Below are 21877 nucleotides of genomic sequence, written 5' to 3'. Positions count from 1 at the left end.
ATTGTATGCAAGAGTTAAAATATGACTTAGTATAATATGCCTCCTTTAAATTTCGACTAAGTACAATTGTGCTTTGAATGTATTTCCATTTAAGGGGGTTTTGGGCATGACCCTGAGATTTTCGTAAAATCTCATCCCTAGAGACTCCGCTGCAAGGAAATTGGATGCTCAAAACCTGTAGTGTGTTGGTACGGTTATGATTAAATCTATGGGGGTTGCCTTGAAATTTTGAACAAAAGACGAAGGCAATGGATGATAGTTCAGTGGCACAGTCCGTATGTATGGCAAAAGCCATGTATAAGGGTATAAATGTAATGTTAAGAAAAGTCTCATCTCCTTTTCTGTCCACACGTACCACAGCATGTTGTCTCGGAGTGGACTGGTCATGTGACACTGTATGTTACGTCCTCTGACGTTGAAATGCAGAAAAAGTGTTTCCATTGCACTTTTGAAATACATTTCTCTACATCGACATCTGACAACCCTCCTGATGAGAGCGCAAAAACTTTTTTGTGATGTTTTAGAGGTTGTTCAAAATTAAGTTGTTTCCATAACCATTTTTTTATTGCGCTATTTAGATTTTGTGCAGCCACAGACTCTCACAAACAACTAAATATTTGCCAATGGCAGACTTTTGGTGTAGTCTGTCCAGTAAAAAGGGGACAAACACCAAAGTGTCAGCTAAAATGAGACCCTAATTGCAGTTGGAAATCAGCTGGGGCTAAAAAATGCTGTAGTGTGTGGCATCAGCTGACCCGCTTTATACTTTCCCTTTACCTTAAACAAAGAAAGCTAAAAATTCAGACAAGGCTTCCGTGTAGCTTTTAGTTGTATCAAATTGCTGGCTTCTGTCGACAAAAGTGGGTAAAAGTAAAAGTATTGGCCCCAGATAGCTGACCTGTTGGACCTTATTGTCTATACCAGTCCTGTGCATTCAGCTCTCAGTGTTCTAGGTCCCTCTCTAATAAAAATCAAGAATGAGCGGGAGGAGCAGAAAATACATATTTTTAAAAACAGCATAGTAGAAAAAATCAGACTTATTTTTGTTTAATTAAAATTTTCAATGCTCTAGGAAAGCAGCTTAAAGTGATTTCAACATAACTTAGAAGTTAACATATTTTTCCAACAGTATTAAGGAATCCAGTACAGCGATGGTGGTGGCCCGAGTTTTGACCCTGTGGAGCAGCGCTGCCTTGGATTGCCTGCAGGGGGAGCTGCAGCCCTGCCCCCCTCTCCTCCAGCAGTCCCTCTGTGGGGGCTCTGAGCTGCAGCGACACCTGCTGGAGCACATCTACTCCCACTGGGAGCACCCACTGGACGGAGTCCGCCACCAGACCCGCTCTCTGTTCAGAAACCTCCTCCTGCTGCACCAGCATGCTACTGCCTCTACATCTGACCCCAGCAAGGACCTTTACATCACCCAGCTCACGCACAGCCTGCTGGAGCTAGAGTGGCACATGAGGGGGAAGTACGGCTCACTGGGCTGCCTGGTGGAGCTGTATGGGGCGAGGTTCCTGCTGGAGATTTCCCCCCAGCTGCCTTCCCGCTTGCTGGGCCTGATGGGAGATCAGACTCTGGCACCATATGCTGGGGACCTGCTGGAACGCCTGTTTGTCAGCCACAAGGCCCAGTTAATCTCTGAGGCTGTTGGAGAGGAGGACGGTATGCAGTGCTGGCACCTCACCTGGGTGACCCCGCTGCTTCAGGTGCTGTGTCGGGCCAGGCTGGATCAGACAACCTACATTCTAGACTACTTTCTGCCCAAGCTGCTGCGCTGCAGCCCCTCCAGTCTGGGCCACATGGTGACAGCTCTGCAGGACACACAACCCTGCAGCACAGGTGATACTCAGAGATCTGCTTGCACAAGCAGGTTTTCTCTCTTTGTTCTTGGAATTTTGAAGCTGCATATTTAGGCCTGAATGTTGCAAAACTTTTGAATTCTGTGGCAACAGTAATGAGGTCTTACTCACCCAATATTGGCTAATCCATTCTTTATATATATAAAGAAATTGTAGGCAAACTCTGTAGACTCAGTTTAAACAATGTAGAGCTGGTGTATCAACACATCAACTCTGTCCTTGTCAGGTCTTTCAGGCAGCAGAGGAGCTCTGGGTGCTCTGATGACGTGTCTGAGGGCAGCCAGAGCTCAGGGTGTGGTTCCCTCTGCAGAGGAGGGTCTGTGGGGAGGACTGGTGCCTCTGCCCCTCCTTCAACAAGCTCTCATTCACAAACATGAACAGGTGAGTACCATGCTGTGCTATCATTTGTTTTCAGCCTTTTTTCTTTAGAGAAAAATTGTTCCAATGTGCATATGATTTATTATGCCAGCAAGGTGTTTCGTCTGCACTGCACACAATCACATTTCCAGTAAATTTAGAGGAAGAGAGAAGAGGTGTGTATGATAAGGCTTTCAATGCTACTGCATCAGCAAAGTTTGCCTCCACCACCAACCACGATGGAGGAGCTTCAGTGTGCACATATTGAACCCAATAGTTCCAGTGTCTAATGTCTGTTGCCCAGTAATAGTATAGTTGTTCCAAAACAAAATCCAAAACAAGATTATCAACCTTACGGAAGAGAGAGGAAGAAATTTTGGTACACACTGAAATAGATAAAAAACAAGGAAAAACATTCTTTCTGATAGTGTTATCCTAGTCGCAACAAAGAGATTAAGGAGGGATCATCGTTTATGATCATGTTCAATTTGTGTAAGCAAAGCAAGACAGTTTTTCCTATGGAGATTAACTAATGTTTCAGCCACATGTACTCCAAGATGGACAAAACCAGACATTGAGATCTTAAATGTTAAATCTTCAAGTGAGATTTCTTTGGCTAGCTTATTAACTCATTGAGTGCCAGCCCTTTTATAAAATGGAAAGTGGCTTGTGCCGGCGTTTTTGGCCATTTTGAGTCTTCTTTCAAGACCCACAGAATATTTTGTACTGACTCTAAAAACACAGAATAGCTCAAATAAAAGAACAAACTCTCTATTTCATCATGGAAAAAAACGTTTGTTTGCACCTTGTTCCGTTCTTGATTTATCTGAAGTTGAATAGAGGCTAGTTTCACCAAAAAGACCACTTTTTTTCTAGTAAGCTGAGAAAAATGCATTTTTGTGAAAGAGAGTCTATCAAGAAAAAAAGTGATTTGAATGTTATAATTTTGCCTTCAGTGACATAGAAGACATCTGAAAATTGTATTACAAATGTTATTTTATTGTAAAATAAATAACAATGCTTCCAGTAACTTACATGCCATTCACACTCTGGAACTGGATGGCCTCCACGTGACCCCCTATACGCCCACGTCCTCTCCTGCTTGCGTGTCCCTTGGACCTGCCTGTAAATTATAGAAGTAATATAATATAGAATATGTTTTATATATATATTATATATCTTTAATACAGAATTTTTTTGTTCTTACCTCTTTTTCTGCCAACAGACGGTGTTGTAGAACTGCATGGGGCTTGCTTTTCTCTCAAGTCTGCTTCTGAAATCACAGAAGCATGAGTGATGGTTTTATTTGATAAATTTGGCTGAATAATCAGTGGGTTCCTAACGTTAACTTACCTCCATGTTCTGGGGTGGAGAACAAGATCCGCTCCGCTCACTTGGCAGCCATTCCTCAGAGTCTGGGTCGGAAAAGTCCGTCTTTGAAGTGTCGTTGCTGCATGCATCCACCTGGCGAGAGACTGCCTTTTTCCTCCGACGTACAGGGGAGACCTTGCGGGATTCTTTAGCCTCTTGGCCAGCATAGGCAGATGAATGACCGTGCTGTTCTCTGGATTCACTGCTGTTAAGTTCAGTGTCGGTTTCAGTGAGTATGCGATTTCTCAGGCAAAAGTTTAAAGTTTCTTCCAGCATCTATTTTAGAACTTTTAGTTTAGATTACCTTTGTAACGATCGCTCTGCTCTTTGACCCCAGGGACTCCACCTCTGATCTCTGTGGCTTTAATCTACCGTCTCTTCTGTGTTCCGACTATGTATCCCAGAACCCCCAAAATTACTCACAAGGTGCGTGAGAGCACCCCCTTGTGCCAGCCGCTGAAAAAACACTTTGACGTATATATACGTTGATGGCACTCAATGAGTTAACAGGAAATCAGATTTCTTTTCTTGGATGTAAACTACAAATACAAATCAGACTGACACTCTAACTCTTGGTCTGTCATGACTATTAAGTTTTAAAGGTCACATATAATGCAAAATACACTTTACAGGCTTTTCTAACAAAAATATGTGCCCCTGACCTGTCCACAAATCCCCTGAAGAATCAGAAAAATCCATTCCCTCTACCCATCTCTTTCTTCACCTTTTGGAAAATATGTGCTGAAGATGTTCTGCCTTCCTCTCCTGATCCTTCTCTCAGCTGCCAGCTAAGAGGCCACATCCATTAAGCCACATCCATTTCCTGAGAGGGGCGTGGTCAGGGGCCAGGTCATACAGCTCATTAACATTTGAAACCACAGACACAGAAACATCTTGTTCTGAGCAGGGCTGAAACAGAGGTTTTTTTAGACATGCAAAAATCCAATACTGGGGTGTTTTTTTTTTTTAGCAACAAACTTCACAGGTATGTTTTGGGGACCTTTGAGATGAATATAAACTCTTCTTAATGGGATAAAATATGTGACCTTTAATGATTTCATAAATACGATATATCAAAGATACTGTATTTCTCATGTGTTTATGTATGGGTTGTGTTCAGGTTAGGATGGATGCTCTTGGTCTAGTGTGTGAGAGCCACCGCAGCACTGAAGTTCTGACTGCACAGGAATTGGACCTTATCCGCCACTTCCTCCCTCCAAATCTGAACAGCCAGTCACCAGGTGTCAGGCAGCAGACCGTCAGCCTGCTGAAGAAGGTCAGCTGATGACCTTTAGTCTTGACTGGACTGTTTTTTGGTGTATTTAATAATGGTTTTTGATACATTTTATTTATATTTAATCACATTGAATTATCACCTCCTCCAGCTGCTGTGCAGGATGAAGGACAGCACAGTGATGCTGCAGAAGAGACTGCAGCGGGAGATGGACAAACAGCAGAGACAAACAGACCAACAAACACTGCACTTGTACAAGGTACACAACACTCACAGCTATGCAGAAGCTTGCTGAGAACAGTCAAACCTTCAAAAATCTATAGAAAAGGAAAAATATTCATGATAAGTGGATGTTTTATTACCATGACGATAAAATGTCATTAAAAAGACTTTGAAACACAAATAAACCAAATTTAAAAAGATGAAATGTTCCAACATCAAAACAAAAAATTAAAAATGTCCTGGTCTGACAAAACAATTTGATACTGTCTTAGCTTAAGGCAGTTCATTTTGATTGAATTATGCTGTGGTGTGACTCTTTATATTTGATGAAGATAAACAACAGGATATTCCCGTATCTGTGTATCAATGTGTAATGTAGGAGTTCCTGCGCTGGCTGGTTGTGAGTCTGTTGGATGTTCTGCTTCCTGGAGCATCTTTTTCCAAATGTCTGATGTCTCTTCACCTGCTGTGCCTAGTGGGACAGTTCTTCACCTTCAGCACAGGTACACACAAGCATCGTCAGCTGAAATACTGAAATTTTTTTAAAGTATCAACAAATTGCATGCTAAAAACTAGTAGGGAGGGTTTGTTTGTTAGTTTGTGAGCAACATAACTCAAAAAGTTGTGGATGGATTTTGATGATATCTTCAGGAAATGTCAGAAATGGCATAACGAAGAACTGATTAGATTTTGGGAGTGATTTGGATCACCATCTGGATCCAGGAATTTTTGAAAGGGTTCTTCACTATTAGGAGATGGGGCTAATGAGGGAGGTCTACGCTCTCCGAGTGCTTTTCTAGTTTGAATAGTGCCCCAAGTGATGTGTTAAGGTCCAATGTGACAAAAAGAAATGGTTGAAAATAATTGACATCTGTTTTGTTGTTTTGAGGAGATAGAGAATTAAAATGCCCAGTGCCATCAATGGTAGCTGCTGCTGTCCCAATCTCCTTTTGCCCTTCAGGTCTCTGAGACGGTTTTTATGACCAAAAGCTATGATCTGTATAGACATGTTTATGTTGATGTTTGGCTTATTTCATGCACTAACAGTATCCAGCTCACCTCTGTCTGGTGGTGTTTGAACCAGCTGTTTGTATGGTACTATCCAGCTTCTTCTTCTCTGGCCTGTCCTCAAACTCCACCCCTTGTTAATCACCATGTCTGTTTCATCTCCTCTTTTTCTCTCTCTGTTCTCCTCAGACTCTGATGTGTTTGCTCTGGGCGAAGTGGTGACCCCTGCATATGCTCAGAATGTCCTCTACTGTGTTGCAAGCAACTTCCTGGAAGTCAAAGAACTGGCTTCAGCCTTACTTCGGCAACTACCACCATCAGCTGTGGGACTTCAGGTATTAATGAGAACAGAGCTCTGTGGTTAAATCTAGATAAGAATAAATGCACATAGATAAAAATTGACAAACATTTTAGTATTTGCATATGAAAAAATCTCTTCAAAAAACATCTAAACATTTAAGAAATCCAAATATAAACAAATAGTCTAATTAGATTTTGATGCATCTAATTTACTTGCAAGGAATTAGTTGAAGCAGGTGCAACTGGAGCAGTCATAATACAGCTTGTCATTTAGAGCTTAAATATGCCTTAAAAATGACACAATTCCCCATTTTAGGTAAAACATGATTTTGTGTTCTCAAGTAGTTGTAATGCTTTGATTCTGCCCTCTCTGACTCCAGGTGCCAGAGAGAATCCATAGCGTCCTTCAGGCTGCCCTGGACCTCAGTACCAGCACAAAACCCTTTGACAGCGTCACAGCAGCTCACCTCCTCAACCTGCTGCTGCACCAACCTCACCTGAGCCAGGCTCTGCTTCTCTGTGCCAAGAAACAAGAGGTGCAAGGCATTGATTTTCAGCCTCCTGCACAGGCCTCTGAGACAGACGTCATAGAGCTCAACACTCTGGCTGGTAAAATCATGATGTTAAGTATTAGAACATGCATGTACTGTTTGTGATTTAGGGTTGCCATGGTAGCAGAATCCAAACTTTAATATGACACCAATAAGACAGCAAACAACACCATCATTTCATGTTTCAATACAACTACCAAAAAACAGAAGTCCTCGACATCCAGTCATGTCCATTTTATTGTTTTTTTTTTGGACACTGTGTAGGAATTTGCTTGTAGTTTTTGATGAATTCATTCCTCTCTAATGCACTGCTCATGTGAAATAAATATAGCTTTTAAAGCTTGGATATTTTTTGATACTATTATCATAAAACTAAGGATGTTATATGTTTTTAAAACACATTTTATTTAAAATTTCAAAAATGTTGTCAACCTTGATGTGTTTTTTGTCCTCAGTGATTCACTTCTTACTGAGCTGTCTGCAGTCTGAGGTGTCTCAGGCAGAGTCGTCTCTCCTGCAAGCTGCAGCCTCTTTTCCTCTGTACGGCAGAGCGCACTGCATCACTGCTGTCCTGCAGCACCTCAACACTGAGTGAGCACATCATGCACAGTGCCACACACCTGTAACAGCCTGCTTTATCCTAATCTTGCTTATTCACCTGAGTAACCCACGGTGTGTTTGTGTCTTCAGGAGTCTAAAGCACACTGAGCAGTGGAGATGTCTGGTGTCGGAGCTGATCGCTGTGTGTTACAGGATGTCTGATGTGGTCTCACCTGTAGTCCAGAGCTCCTCACCTGAAGGACTCATCCCCATGGACACTGACTCAGGTCTGCATTTGGTACATATGTTCTTTTATTGTATTCTACTCAGTTTTCCTGTGATTATTTTTTTATTTTTTCTGTTTATGTTATTGTCTTAATATAACATTGCTTGTTTTACTGGGAAATGAGAAATTAAATAAACTTATTATGATAGGAAAACCAGCATTGTCGTCCATAGATTAAAGCATAATAAAAACCCAATTCGCACAGTATTTAACTTTACCAAGGGACCTCTGATAATTTGTAATAATCGTGCAGGAAGTCTGTGTTTATAAACCCGTGCAAATCAATGTCTGTAATTTGCAGAGAACAAATTCCAGGGTGAATTGCTATTTTAGCACACACGGAGGTACACAGGTAATGCTAATTCCATAAGAGTAAGCATCTCTGTAATTTGGGTTGAATTTTTTTTTTTAAAGGTACATGAAGCTTTTTCTGATAAAAAATAACAGAAGCTGCGTAGGGCATTGTCTACAAGGTTTTGACTAATGTAGATTATTAGAAGCGCTTTGCATTCAGTTAATTCCAGCTTATGTTAAAAAAATGTTTTTTTTATTTAAATTATTTGTTCACTTATTCATTTTAACCTGTCTAAATGTAAGTGCGTGCACTGCTGCTCTCATATGCACAGCACTTCTGCTTTTCTCCTGCTTCTCTTTACAGGTGCGTGATCTTATATCACTGTTATTTAGTTGTATCATTCATGCATTGCACAATTTACAATTTAAAATATGCCGCTCAACATTCAGTGGTTAGGCTTCAACAGAAAATCTGTGCAAGGAAGGTTGTTCTGGTCTACCCTAGGTAGACGTCTGTCGATCTTACGGTCCCTTCTACCCTCATTCATGAATAAGAACCCGAGGTACTTGAGGCAAAGACACCCTCCCCATCTGGAGGGAGCCGTCCAATGTTTTCCGGCAGACTGGGATGGTGGTGACCCTCATCCTGACCGTTTTGTATTCAGCTACAAACCGCCCCAGAGTCTGCTGAAGAGGTCGACAGAACCACAAAGAGCAGAGATGGAATTCTGTGGTAACCCAACTGAAAACCCTCTTGTCCCTGGCTGTGCCTTGAGATCCTGTCCATGAAAATCACAAACAGAATTGGAGACAAGGGGCAGCCCTGGTGGAGGCCAACATGCACCAGGAACGTGTACGACTTTGTGCCTAGGATCCAGACACAACTCTCACTTTGGTTGTACAGGGACCTGATGGCTCGTCGCAGTGGCCCCATATTCACATATTACCCCCCCGCTGGACACGGTCATAAGCCTTCTGCAGTTGTGGATGCGCAACAATCCAAAATGAACAACTGCATAAAAACTGTTAAAATGACAGGAGAGTTTTATATTTAACATGAGACGTCTTGCTCTCTCATAGATAAACAGGAGGATGCTCGACTGTTTTCCTCTCCCTTTTCTGCTCTGTCTGATCAGCTGCAGATACACAAAGGTGACTTCTGTGACCGCAATGCATAATGGCAGAATTAGGGGAGGGTGTTCTCTAGTTAAAGTGAATATTCATTTTGTGTTGTGAATTCATATAAATACGTAACAGACCAACATATTGTAATAGCTTCCTTTCTCGTTTATAGGACAGGGTTTACATCGGGTTGTATTCTATAAATTACAAAGAGAAAATGTTTTGAGTAAATCTAATTGGCAAGAAAACAAGTTAATGGAAGTGTACTTGACAGGTCATGTAACTTTGTGAATAAACCACACAGAAAGATATATGTAATAAATAAAGTGGGTGCTTTTTCTCTGTTTGTCTTTATACAGAGACATCTGCAGGTCTGCAGAGGATCCTACAGGAGATTCAACCCAGAGACACAAACGACTTCTTCACAAGTGCCAGGGAGCTGGAGACACAGCGCGATGATGATCACACATGCACACCAACACTGAACAAAGGTGAGATCCACTCAACCTAATATGGTGTCAAACCTGAAACAGATTAATATCTTCTGTCACACCCTGTTAGTTGAGATACTGCAATTTTTCACAACCCCAGATTTGTTTTTCTTTCTTTTCTCACATCAGGGGAAAAAAAGAAAAGGGAAAAAACAAAAACAAAAAAATCTGGTGTTTGGATTGTAGACTTTATATATTACTTAAAATTCAAGACAAATGTCTCCAGCCCATTAAAAACACTCTATTAATTCCACTGAGCAGCTTGAACACAAAAGACAAATTAAACATGATGATGTACAGAGAGAACAGTGAAGTTAAATAGACCTGTTAATTCTTTAACATATGAATAAAAACAAAAGATTGGAATAATAAATAATAAAAAGACTATTATATAAACCTTTAGACTCTGCTCTTAAAAAATGACTACATGTTTTTATCAAGGTATCTTTATTAGTTTCACAAATGTAAGCAGAATGCAATCAGTCATACAACTAGATACATTTTTTTGTACAAAACATAACGGCAGACTCTCATATTTATATGAGAAGTTATAATTCGCACAAAGATTACAAAGTGATCACAAACCAACATCAAAGTTTGCACTTGCACACCGTGGTGTGTTGTTGGAGTTCACATGTATTTTGTGGTTTTAGTGTTATCACTGTTGTTTTTGGCATGATAAAGAGTTTAGGATTGTCTTTAAACCTGGCTGTTGTAATTCTGCAACAGTGATTCCCATTCAAACCCATTATTGATTGCATGAGAACTAAATAATGGAATACGTGAATGCAGTACCACTGATGCACTGATGAGGGCAGTGTTTGACCTTAGATTTGTTGTTAGAAAGTGTACAAACCAAAACTTCTAGGAATCCTATAAAATGACCTAAACTACTGTACCTTTACAGCTGGAAGAGTATATATGAATCTAACATGTGTGTGAGAGAGAGAAAAAGAGAGAGAGAGTCAACTTGAACAACTAAAAGCATAAAATAACTTATTTTAATTTCCACTGGACACAAAGCTTTAACACGGTACATTACATAATAAAACAGTCACTGGTTCTTAGGGTTATAAGCCAAAAAGTGACCAAACTTTTCCTCCTCCTTTGCTCATAAATTTAAATTCGTCACTGTGTATCTATATGTAACTCTGTGTGTATCCCTGTTATGTGTTACTGTGTGTTGCAGCCGGCGAGGGCTACAGGGTGACGGCTCAGATGGTGCTGGTGTGTTGCTGGCGGAGCATGAAGGAGGTGTCAATGCTGCTAGGGCAGTTGTGTCAGAGTCTGCCTCTGCATTACATGGATAATTCCCACGCACACCCTGGACTTATCACTGAGGAACAGGTGAGATACTGAAGGAAGAAACACATAGAAACCTCTCTGCCATCCTCTTAGCGGTATTGCCTCATGCTTTCATCTTTAAACTTCAATTACATGCAAACCTTTATTAGTCTGCTCCATTAGCTAGCTGTTAATCCACAACAAGGGGGAATTTTAGTATGCATGGAAGCAGGATGGCCGTTTTAGTAGGGTTAAAACATAAACAATCTTTGCTCAGGTCATGACCCGAGTGGTTGCCATGGTAGCTGCTTCTTCTTTGTTCTCTCTCTTTTTTTAAATACATTTTATTTCTGAACATTTTTGTTATTTAAATACACAAACAGAAAAAACAGACAAAAATACAAAGCAAATCCAATAAAATATACCAAAAACACCATTAGACCAAAAACAACCAACCTGGCCCCTTACAAAAAGGAAAAACAGCAAATAAATATGTTCATGTCAGTCCAGCGGTTAGTAATGCCCATGAATCAAACAGAGGTTATAAGGAGAGTCCATCAATCCCAAGTTGTACATAGTTGAGTGAGGCACAGAGCAATGGCAAGAGGACCAAAGACCAGTATGTTTCAAACAGAGCAGCTCAGTGATTACGTACAGGAAAGCACAAAAAAAATCACAGTCAATTGCTAGTTTGGCATTTCTCCTTCCTTATGTAATCAGTGAAAGGACCCCAGGTCTCAAGAAACTTTGGCTGAAAGTTAGACAAAGAATACCTGATTTCTTCAAGTTACAAGCAGCAAATTATATCGTTCAACCATGTTTTAAAACAAGGAGGAGAAGTGGATTTCCACTCTTTCAAAATAACTCTTTTTGCTATTACCATACCAAACCTCTGGGATTGTTGCAAGGAAGAGGGAAGGGTCAGGGAATGATTGGAGCAACCCAGTATCACAGTAAGGCAATCAGGGGTCAGGTCTATACCATATGTAGCACTGTACAGATGAAAAATATCGCTCCAGAAGCCTCTGAGTTTAGGACACAACCAAAAAAGCCCTTATTTGTTCTCTTTGGTGGGTTTGTAAACCAGTTATGTTCATACTGCCACTTCATGTATCAGACTGAGTACATATGCAAGTGGGCCCAGGAACGGATCCGTGTTGCTAGTGTGAAAGCAAGCCAGCGGGAGGGAGGTGGAGGAATCGCACCGTGGTGCGGCTCAAAACAATCAAGCCTATTGTGAAAGCACCCTCAGACAACTAGGGTGTGAGGGTTGTAATAAATCCTCTTCATGAGGTGTTTCTCAGCCACGTTAATGGGAAAGTCCGTGGTTAAAGAACGTAATGTTCACACACCCAAACCCAAAAATACTGATGAAGGAAATGTTGTTTTTATTTACACGTCCAGCCTCATTATCCTCAGGTCAAAAATTTTAAAAGAGAAAAACTACATTTTTTTTAAACAACACATTAAAGATAGGGTCAACAAACCACAAGTCAAAATTTTTATGCTGAAAAAGTATATATATATATATATATATATATGTATATATATATAATTTTTTTTAAACAGCATCATCTGAATGTAACGTTGATCAGTAGCAGAATTTACCATGTCAAAGTGGCTCGCTTTGGCCCTGCTCATGAGCAGGACCATTCTGGTGTGGCCAAACTTGTGATGGAAAAGCAAATCTGCATGTCTTGTTTTGGATTGGTGCGACCAAAAGTCATAGTGGAAAAGCCCCAAAGGTTTGATTGGCTGCAGCTGAACCATATGGAAACTTGATGTAGTGTATGGAAAAAGCTTGTTGTAAAGAGCTGTAACCTGATAAAACAGTAGTTTATAAGATGTCTTTAGAAAAGCTAGATTAAATGAGAACAAAGAATCCAGGTTAATTGAGGAGGTGGACTTGGCTTTTCCAGAGGAAAAGCTGAATAAAGACATAGAATCCTTGTTACAGAACTATATGCCTGTGTACACAAGGTTGCCATGGTAATTCATGGCTGCAGGAGAATGCATGATCAAAGCAATCGGTTAGATGGGTCTGGTTGCAGACCGTACATCTCTTACGACAACTTTCACAGACTGCTTATCTGAGATGCTGTTTATCTTAGAACAGTAATACATGCTAAAACTTCATAAATGAAATCTGATTTAACTTCTGTTTAGGGTAAGGGTAATGGTATGAGTTTGGATACCTAAGTTAAAAGTTAAAAACCTGACCTGCAAAACCTGATTACATAAAGCTTAAAGAAGCTGAATAAACAGAATGCATACAGAAAGAAAGTCCTTTAGTTGTCCTTTAGCTGTGTAAGCTAGTTAGCTAACATAGCTATGTAACTAATCTATGTAATGCTAGACTCACATAGCAGCAATGTAATCTATCTAGCTATGTTATTTTCTTAGCTCAGTTAGCATTAGCTACATTTGCCAAAGCTCATGTTGCTAAAACTAACCTAGTTACTGGCTAAGGTAGTACATTAACATAGCCAGCATAGCTATGTTAGCTTTAGCTAAAGCTAACAAAGCTAAAGAAAGCCAGCATTTGCGAAACTACTCCTTAAATGGGTCTATACCTGATTTAAACTAAAACTGGAAAAACATTGTACCAACAAATTACATCTTCTGTTCTGAAAGAGGTCTGTTTGTGGCTGTCAGAGATGACAGCCAGACTGTCTTGGAACAAGTGACGTGTTGGACAAACTAATCGGATTTCATGGTCAAATTTGAAAAACAATGTTGACGCACTGAGAGTGTTACATCAAACTAAGTACTTAAAAAACATTGGTATCAGTTTCGGCTAAATCAATATTTTGGACACTGGTATCGTTATTGGCCTTAATTTTCACAATTGGTCTTGCAACCATTAATTGTTCAGACTCAAACAATACACAAAGAGAGGCCAAGTTTTAAAGTAACAAAAAGCTAAAAGTGGCTGTTTAAGCTAACATCTCTGCTCCCTGCAGTTCCTCCATTTTGCATCCAGTTAACTTTGCCTACCTGAATTTTTTGGGGCTAGGGACCCTTTACAGGGCAGAACATTTTCCAAGGACCCTCACATAACCCTCACACTGATTAAACATATGTTTACGGCCACTGCTAGATGCTGTATTTTTAACTCTTCCACCTAAATACAAGCTCTTGTACTTTATGCAATCCTTTGAGCAGCTTTTTCTGAGGTTGTGGTTCACCGTTCGTGTTTTCTGGCATATGTACTCACTCTTTCGTCGGAAACAATATATTTTTTTGTCCTTAAACTCTGCGTGCTTTGTAATCAGATGACGCTTTAGCCTGGCAGGCTTCATGGCTTCACATGAAGACACACAACACATTTTGGTCTTCCGTTGCTGCTGTAAATAAAACCAAACTCAAGATAGCTGGCATCATATTTCTCAGTTTAGCTGGTTTTGGCCTAGCCTCACTTGATGGAGTGGACATGCTTAAATATTTATCCATTGTTGCTAGCTGGACCTGCACACCAAATGCATCCTGAGCAAAGTGACTGATGAGTAACAAGTAATAGATTTATGTGATATGTCACAATCATATCTGAGTTTTTATTGGCCCAAAGCTGACTTATGTGTGAGTCATTGGTTTAGTATGGTTGTTTTATGGTGTTGTGGTCCCTATATGAATTTATTTGGTTTTGAATGATATGGCATTACTTTAATAATTTATTTTTAATTATTTCTGGACCCCCAAGCTGTGGCTTGTGGACCCCCAGGGGTCCCCAGACCCCAGTTTGAGGACCACTGTGATAGAGAGCTCTTTAACACCCTCTGATCTGTCTTGTCTTTATTCATACATTTCTTATGTCACATTTGGGAAAAAAGATGCTGAACAGGTGCTCTTCAATCTTGATCAGGGGTCAAATATCTTCGGATTCATCTGCCTGTCTCTGACACGAATAAATGAAAGATCTATTATTAAATTTACATCCAAACATATCCAATGGTGTTTTGTTTGGTGTTTTATGTCCTTCATGTGCACATACTGTAGCTGGGAATGATGTGAATGAGCGTGTTTGTGACTCCACGCTGGGAGGCTCTTCAATTAGCATCCGCCCTTGTTAGCGCTGCGCTTTCATTTGAGGCCCGACCCCGCTGGTTTAACGGCTGCGACGCCCCTCCCTTTTCCACTGCATTCTTTCCAAATCACTTCCACCGCCGGCAGGAAAACACCGAGCGCTGCAAACAACACGCTCCCACATAAACACAAACAGGCAGACAAACTTACACAGGAATAGTCGTCTGAGTGGTTCAGCATGTGAACATCCATAATAACAAGGGAACCAGACACAGGCTGTGTTTGTCTGCGTAGGGGGTACAGGGGGAGGGCATGTTTGTGTTTGCTTGTTGACCATGAATGTACACTCCTGAGAGAGAAAGTAGGAAGTATCACACTCCACAATGTGCTGAATATGTGTTTTTTCTGTTTGTCTGATGGACCAACACTCAGTTTGTTAACCTTAAATATTTTGAGAATCTGGAGTGAAGGGAAAATGTATTAGTCTCACAAAAAAATCATATGGCTACAGGTGTATCTCGCCTCAAACAAAACAGACAATATCAATGCAGAGCTAGCGGTAATTGCATAACATCAGAAATCAATGCTTTCCTCCAATAATATGCATATTTTTTATAGCTCAGGTATTGGTGATGTAGTTTAGAGAAAAGTGTGGTAAGAAAAGGAGCACAAGCAACAGGGATGAGCTCAGCCTTCAGAGGATTGTCAAACAAAGTAGATTCAAGAACTAAGGGGAGCTTTACAAGGAGTGGACAGAGGCTGGAGTCAGTGGATCAAGGGCTACTACACACAGGCAGGTCCTGGAAATGGGCTACATGTGTTTTGTTCTTAGTGTCCAGCCACTCCTGAACCACAGATGTCATAAGCATTAGGGAGGTACAATATTGGATATTTGCCGATATCTGATATGCGGATATTTACAGATTTATTTTAGCCAATACCGATATCAGTAATAATAATGATATTTAAATATGCTTTTTGGACAAGAAATTTCAGTCCTTTTGGACGCTTTAAGGTTTGAGAACAATCAAGGAAACAAACTTCATTTCTTAAAAACACTTTAAAGGTCTGTTGGTTCAGCCTAGTCCAGCCCACTAATTTATGAGTATATATGGACAAAATTTACAGTAGATACATGCTGAAATACACAAGCAAAATATCGGATGTCAGTATTGGCAGAAAGTTTGATATCTGCTCATACTGATAATAGCCTTTTTAAGCTAATATCTGCCGATACCAGATGGATAATAACCCTAATAAGCATCTCACCTGGACGAAAACAGAGCTGGGCCATTGCCCAGAGGTCCAAAGTCCTGTTTTAAGACAAAACTAAATTTGGAATTTCATTTGAAAATCACAGTAACAGAGTCTGGAGGAAGACCAGAGGGGCACAGAATCCAATGTGTTTATGTGCATTGTTTCCAGTTTCCACAGTCAGCCATGTCATCTACCGGTGTTGGTCCTCTGTGCTTTATCAAGCCCAGGGTCAATGCTGTCAGCCATCCACCAGTAGATTAAGAGCACCTCATGCTTCCATCTCTTAAGAAATTGATGGAGATTTCCTTTTCCAGCAGGACTTGGCACCTGCCCACAGTGAGGTTAAAGCTACCAGAAACAGGTTTGTTGACCATGGTGTTACTGTGCTTGATTGGCCGGAGAACTGGCATGACATGAATCACATTAAGAATCTCTGAGGGAATGTTATTGGGTAGATGAGAGACACCAGGCTCATCAATACAGATGAGCTGATGGCTGCAATGCAACCAGGGCTTCATAACACTCCGGCAGGACCACAGACTGATTGTCTCTGTGCTACTTCACATAGATGTAGTAATTTGTGTAAAAAAAGATCCAACCAATTACTAAGTGCATAAATGACCCTAGTTTTAATATTTAGACTAATGTTTTGTAATATTCTAATATTTTGAGATAGTGGATTTTAGATTTTTGTGAGCTGTAAGCCATAATCATCAACATTAAAACAAAAAAAAAGTCTTGAAATATTTAACTTTGTATAAAGCTAAGCTTAGCTAAGTATTACTGGTAGCGTCATGCTGTTCTGGGCCAAGTCTCCCTTGATTCTGTTGGCAAAAATGCAGGTGAAAATCCTTATTCTGGTTCTAAAGTTCAGCATTTTGTTTTCAGTTAATGCTTCTAAGAAGTTTTCTTAAATCATTTGTCATTTACACTTTAACAGATGGAGTCATTATCGAGCCATATAAAACACCACAAAACTGGACTCTGATGTCATAACCACGGCGCCCTGGAGAGATAATTGATGATGATTTCATGGATACCATAGTGTCCACTGTGTTAACCATAGCAATGGGTCTTATTACATAACTGCTGACATAACAAACTCATGCTGAGGAAAATCTGAACTTCTGTCCTCTCTGTGTTTACCACATCGATTTTTCATCTGCTCGTCGTAAGCTCCAACCTCTGTGAGAAGAGTGTGTTAGTATTAACTGCGGTCTAAGTGTGTGTATGAACATTAAGCGTCGTTGTTAATGTGTTTGGAAAGTTGGTCTGGCTCAGTCGTTGTGGTCATTCTGCCCTACCGCAGCGATGGGCAAACATGTGAACAGTGTGTCTCTTTTTCCAAAATGTGATTGTAAGTCCAACACCTCCTGTGGTGCTTTGCCAGCATCCTGTGTTACATCCTTGTTGGCATGGTAACACTGAAGTTGTTCCTGTCATGGGTGGAAACATAGCAACAGCTGTAGTTTGTACATTTTTTTAGCAGTCGATGGCTGGAATATTTTTTTTACTTTTTCATGAGGCTTCTGGTTTAAACTTTATGCCAAGGGGAGGAGAGAAGACTTAATGATATACAGTATGTGGACAAAAGTATTTGGACACCTGATCATTACACCCAGAGGCACAGTAATGATATTGTATTCAACTATGTGTACTTTGATATGAAATTAAGCCCCCTGTTGCAGGTGTAACAGCCTTCACTCTTCTTGGAAGGGTTTTCACCAGATTCTGGAGTGTTTCTGTGGGTTAGGGTTTGTGCCCATTTATACTGTAGAGCATTTGTGATGTCAGGAACTGATATTGGACCAGAAAGCCTCACTTTCATTTTCCATTTCAGTTCATTCCAAAAATGCTTGATGGGGTTGAGGTCAGGGCTCTTTGGGCCAGTCGAGGTCTTCCATGCCAAACTCATCAAACCATGCCTTTATTGTCCTTGTTTTGTGCACTGCGGAGCAGTGTTGGAATAGAAAAGGGCCTTTCCCAAACTGTTGCCAAAAAATTGGAAGTTTGACATTGTTCAAAATGTTTTGGGATGCTGAGGCATTAATTGTCTTTTTCTGGAAATAAAGGGCCTAGCCCAAACCCTGAAAACAGCCCCGTACCATTATTCCTACTCCACCAAACTTTACAATAGGCACAGTGTAGCCAGGCAGGTAACGTTCTCCCAGCATCCACCAAACCCAGTCTCTCCCAGACTGACTGCCAGCCAAACAGAGAAACGTGATTTGTAACTCTGCAGAACATGTTTCTGATGCTCCACAGTCCAGTGTAGGTTTTCTTTACACCACTTGATCCAATATCTGCGATTGGGCTTGGCGGTGTTAGGCTCGCATGCTACTTGGCCATGGAAACCCTTTCATAAAGCTCCAGCTACACAGTAAATTTGCTTACATTAATGCAGGTGGAAGCTCAGACCTCCTCAGCGATGGAATCAGCAGAGCCTTTGTGACTTTACCACCAATGTATGATTTTACATGGTCTTCTGCTTCCTGGCTGAGGTGCTGTTGTTCCTAAATGCTTCCACTTTCTAATAAAAACACTTACAGCTGAAAAAGTGGCATTCATCACAGTACCACACTTGAAGTCATTTGTGCCACATATGTTTGCACATGGAGACTGCATGGCTAGGTGGTTGATTTTAAACACCTGTGGCAACGATTCTGATTGAAACACCTGAATTCAATAATTAACAGGTGTGGACAGATACTATGTCTATATAGTGCAGTTATCTGATAGCTCTTAAACACCCTGACAGTTGATGTGTGTACGAGAGTGTTAGAGTGTTTCCCAACCATTTTTCCTAGGAGACCCCCCTACATGTACCTAAGAAAAGTGGAGCCCTCCCAGGGCCCAAGAGAGAAGAAAAAGTGACCCCAGGTTGGGAACCAATGTGTTAGACCATCAATGGCAATACTCAGCGTGGTTTTGACAGCTCAGAAGGTGATTCTGGAACAGCTTAGCTTGGATCTGTTAAGGTTTTAGCAGACTTTTGGCTCAAACCAGGGCTACTTTTATGAATGTCAATTTGTTTTATTAAAATTATATCATTTATTTCCAAAACAGATTACTCTATTTATTTAAGGATTCAGGTTCAGAAGAAACACCTGCCAAGCACTGAATAAGAGTAGGTGTATTGTAGGGATCCACGATATTGAATTTTTGCCAATATCCAAAATGCTGATATTTACAGCTTCATTTTAGCTGATACCGTTATCAGTACCGATATTTAGATATGCTTTTTGGACAAGGAATGTCAGTCCTTTTGGAGACAATTTAAGCTCATAGGATGACCAAGGAAACAAACTTTTCCTAAAAAAACACTTTAGAGAGTGAGGAAAAATAAAGAAAAAGACCTCAACTGACATAGGTCTGTTGGTTGGTTCAGCCTAAAACTTGGCTAATTTATTAGAATATATGGATAAAATTTACAATTGATATATGCTGAAATACACAGACAAAATATCAGATGTGAATATCGGCAAAAATTTTGATATCAGCTGAAAAGGATACCAGACCCATAATATTGCGCATCCAAAGTGTATTGATAAGGGAATTTTAGAGGTTTATCCACCACAATTTTGTTCCAAGTTAGTTATTATATTGACTTTCTTTTGGCTTTTCAACATTTTTGCTGATCTGTAACTGGTCAGTAACCATGTGCCACTGTTAAGAGATGCTGCAGCCTGCAACTAATCAGAGTTTATGCGTGATAAGTGTTGGGTGTGATAGCAACAGTTCAGAATCCTTCACACAAAGGTCTTCTGGTAAGAGCAGCATGTGCAGATTTATTTGCTTGGGGGTTTAAAGTAAAGCAATAAAGGTTTATGTTGATTTTAAACAGCAGTGTATCATATTTTCCTCTTTTACATGGTTTTGCTTTTATTGGATAGGGGGCTCAAAAGAAAATCTGCTTTCTTGTAAACCAGTGAGGTTCATTTTTTTCGTGCAGGACATTTAACAACAAAGTTCATCAAAAGTGATAGACCTATATGAAGAAAACATGCAGTGAAAATTTAAAATCCAACAGCTGCAACTGCAACATGTAGAAACAGTAACCGACTATATCAGGATCGTAACATATCTGCTCCATTATCAGACTAGTTCTGATCGATATTACATGTGCTTCTGATAGCACAATTGCAGTGCTTCTAGCTGTTTAAAATCTAAAAACATAATTCAAACATGTAAGTAGGCTCACATACATTTCATATAGAAGTGATACAGTCTCAATGTTCTTAACAAAACAGATGGTGGTTGATTTTGGGTTGATCTACTTCTTGCTCCATTTTTGTTAGCTGGAAAAGCTCTGCTTGAACGTGCAACCATGAATTACGATTGTGTAAAATGCTTCACAGCGGTTTTGGTTGTCTTAATTAAATTTAAGTGCATTTAACTATAAATAACTTGCCTACACATTAGTGTGATTTGTAGGTTTTCTGTCTTGTAGTATTAAAATTGCAAAGCAGAACTTGACATTTCCTCCTGCAGATTGCAGCGGCAGTAACAACAAACATGGTCGGCGTGCCGCTGTCTAACCGTCGTCCTCGGGGAGATCTGGTCTATTTGGGTCACAGTCACGGCCTCGAGCATACATGTAATTAGACTTGGGAAACTTCTCTCTCCGCACATGAAGTTTTTCTGGGAAACGGGCACGCTTGCAAACAGGAAGTTGACATCTAAATAAAGTGTCCTCTGTACCCTCCCCCACGCGGCGCAGGAAGCTTGCTCGGCCCTTTTTTTAAACAGTTACACAGACGGGAACCTTTGAGAGCGTGGCTGTAAATAGGCGAGGCCGCGGCCCGGCTCGGCCTGGCTCAGCACCGCAGCGGTCTGAGCCCCGGCAGCCACGGGCCATCTAACAGTGACTGTCGCTGCCATTTTTACCCCGGTGAGGTCAGGCCTGTGCTGCTGTCCGCTCCGGCCAACAATGTGATAAGTCACTGGGCTTGGTACGACTGTGGTTCACTTGGGCCGTACTTTGGTGTTAAAGTTAGTCCACTGTGGATTTGCAGGGTCAGTCCAGTTTATGAGCAGTCATGTGGCCAAAAAACAGGCTGCGTAAGCCCTGTGTGTTTACTGCTTTTTTTTCTGGTTATATTTTAATTTCACACATTTTCATTCATTCATTCATGCTGCTGTTCTCCTGTAGAGCTTCTTTCTTTCATGCGTAGACCTCTCTTGTTCTCCTGTTTTCTCTCAAGCTCTGTGTCAGTTTGGGTTTTCTGTCTGACCCCACATCCCTTGGGGGCTGTTGTTTTTTTCCCCTTTTCACACAATTTTTTTTTTTTTTTCTTTTTAATTTTGTATCTGTGTGCAACGGGCACTATCACCCCTCCCTGTGCCCTCCATGCCACCCCTGACTAAGTTGAGGCCCGGCCGCTCTGTGGTGGCGGTGATACCACAGCCGTAATGACAGGGCAGTGCAGCTCAGCGTCCGCCTCGCCCTGCCGCCTCACCTGCTGCACACTCACCCATTTACACACTGCCACAGCCCTCTGTGTATGTGTGTGTGTGTGGGTGTGTGTGTGTGTGTGTATAGTTGGAATAATGTTGCTAACACTATTACTAACTGGCTGGTTTTTCTGACAGTGGCCATTATGTGGATGTCTCAGCAGCCTTATTTGAACACACTTGTCACGCTACTGACATGCTGCTCTCACGCTGTGCGAGCTCGA

At 40.8% G+C, this 21877-nt stretch overlaps 1 protein-coding gene across 2 annotated transcripts in view; it reads left to right on the top strand.

Annotated features, from left to right (window-relative positions):
* thada (THADA armadillo repeat containing) overlaps positions 1 to 21877 on the top strand; it is a 200325-nt gene that overhangs the window by 8953 nt on the left and 169495 nt on the right. For both annotated transcript variants that reach the window (XM_041789514.1, XM_041789513.1), the window contains exons 11-21: positions 1130 to 1839; positions 2086 to 2240; positions 4708 to 4863; positions 4973 to 5080; positions 5423 to 5546; positions 6241 to 6386; positions 6732 to 6960; positions 7358 to 7493; positions 7593 to 7729; positions 9504 to 9635; positions 10825 to 10982. In XM_041789514.1, the coding sequence (XP_041645448.1) occupies positions 1130 to 1839; positions 2086 to 2240; positions 4708 to 4863; positions 4973 to 5080; positions 5423 to 5546; positions 6241 to 6386; positions 6732 to 6960; positions 7358 to 7493; positions 7593 to 7729; positions 9504 to 9635; positions 10825 to 10982 (2191 nt within the window). The remainder of the gene's footprint in view (positions 1 to 1129; positions 1840 to 2085; positions 2241 to 4707; positions 4864 to 4972; positions 5081 to 5422; positions 5547 to 6240; positions 6387 to 6731; positions 6961 to 7357; positions 7494 to 7592; positions 7730 to 9503; positions 9636 to 10824; positions 10983 to 21877) is intronic.

Source organism: Cheilinus undulatus, linkage group 6, assembly GCF_018320785.1.
Source record: "Cheilinus undulatus linkage group 6, ASM1832078v1, whole genome shotgun sequence".
Classification (NCBI taxonomy): Eukaryota; Metazoa; Chordata; class Actinopteri; order Labriformes; family Labridae; genus Cheilinus; species Cheilinus undulatus.
Note: the sequence above shows the minus strand (reverse complement) of the source record. Positions and strands in the feature narration are given on the sequence as shown.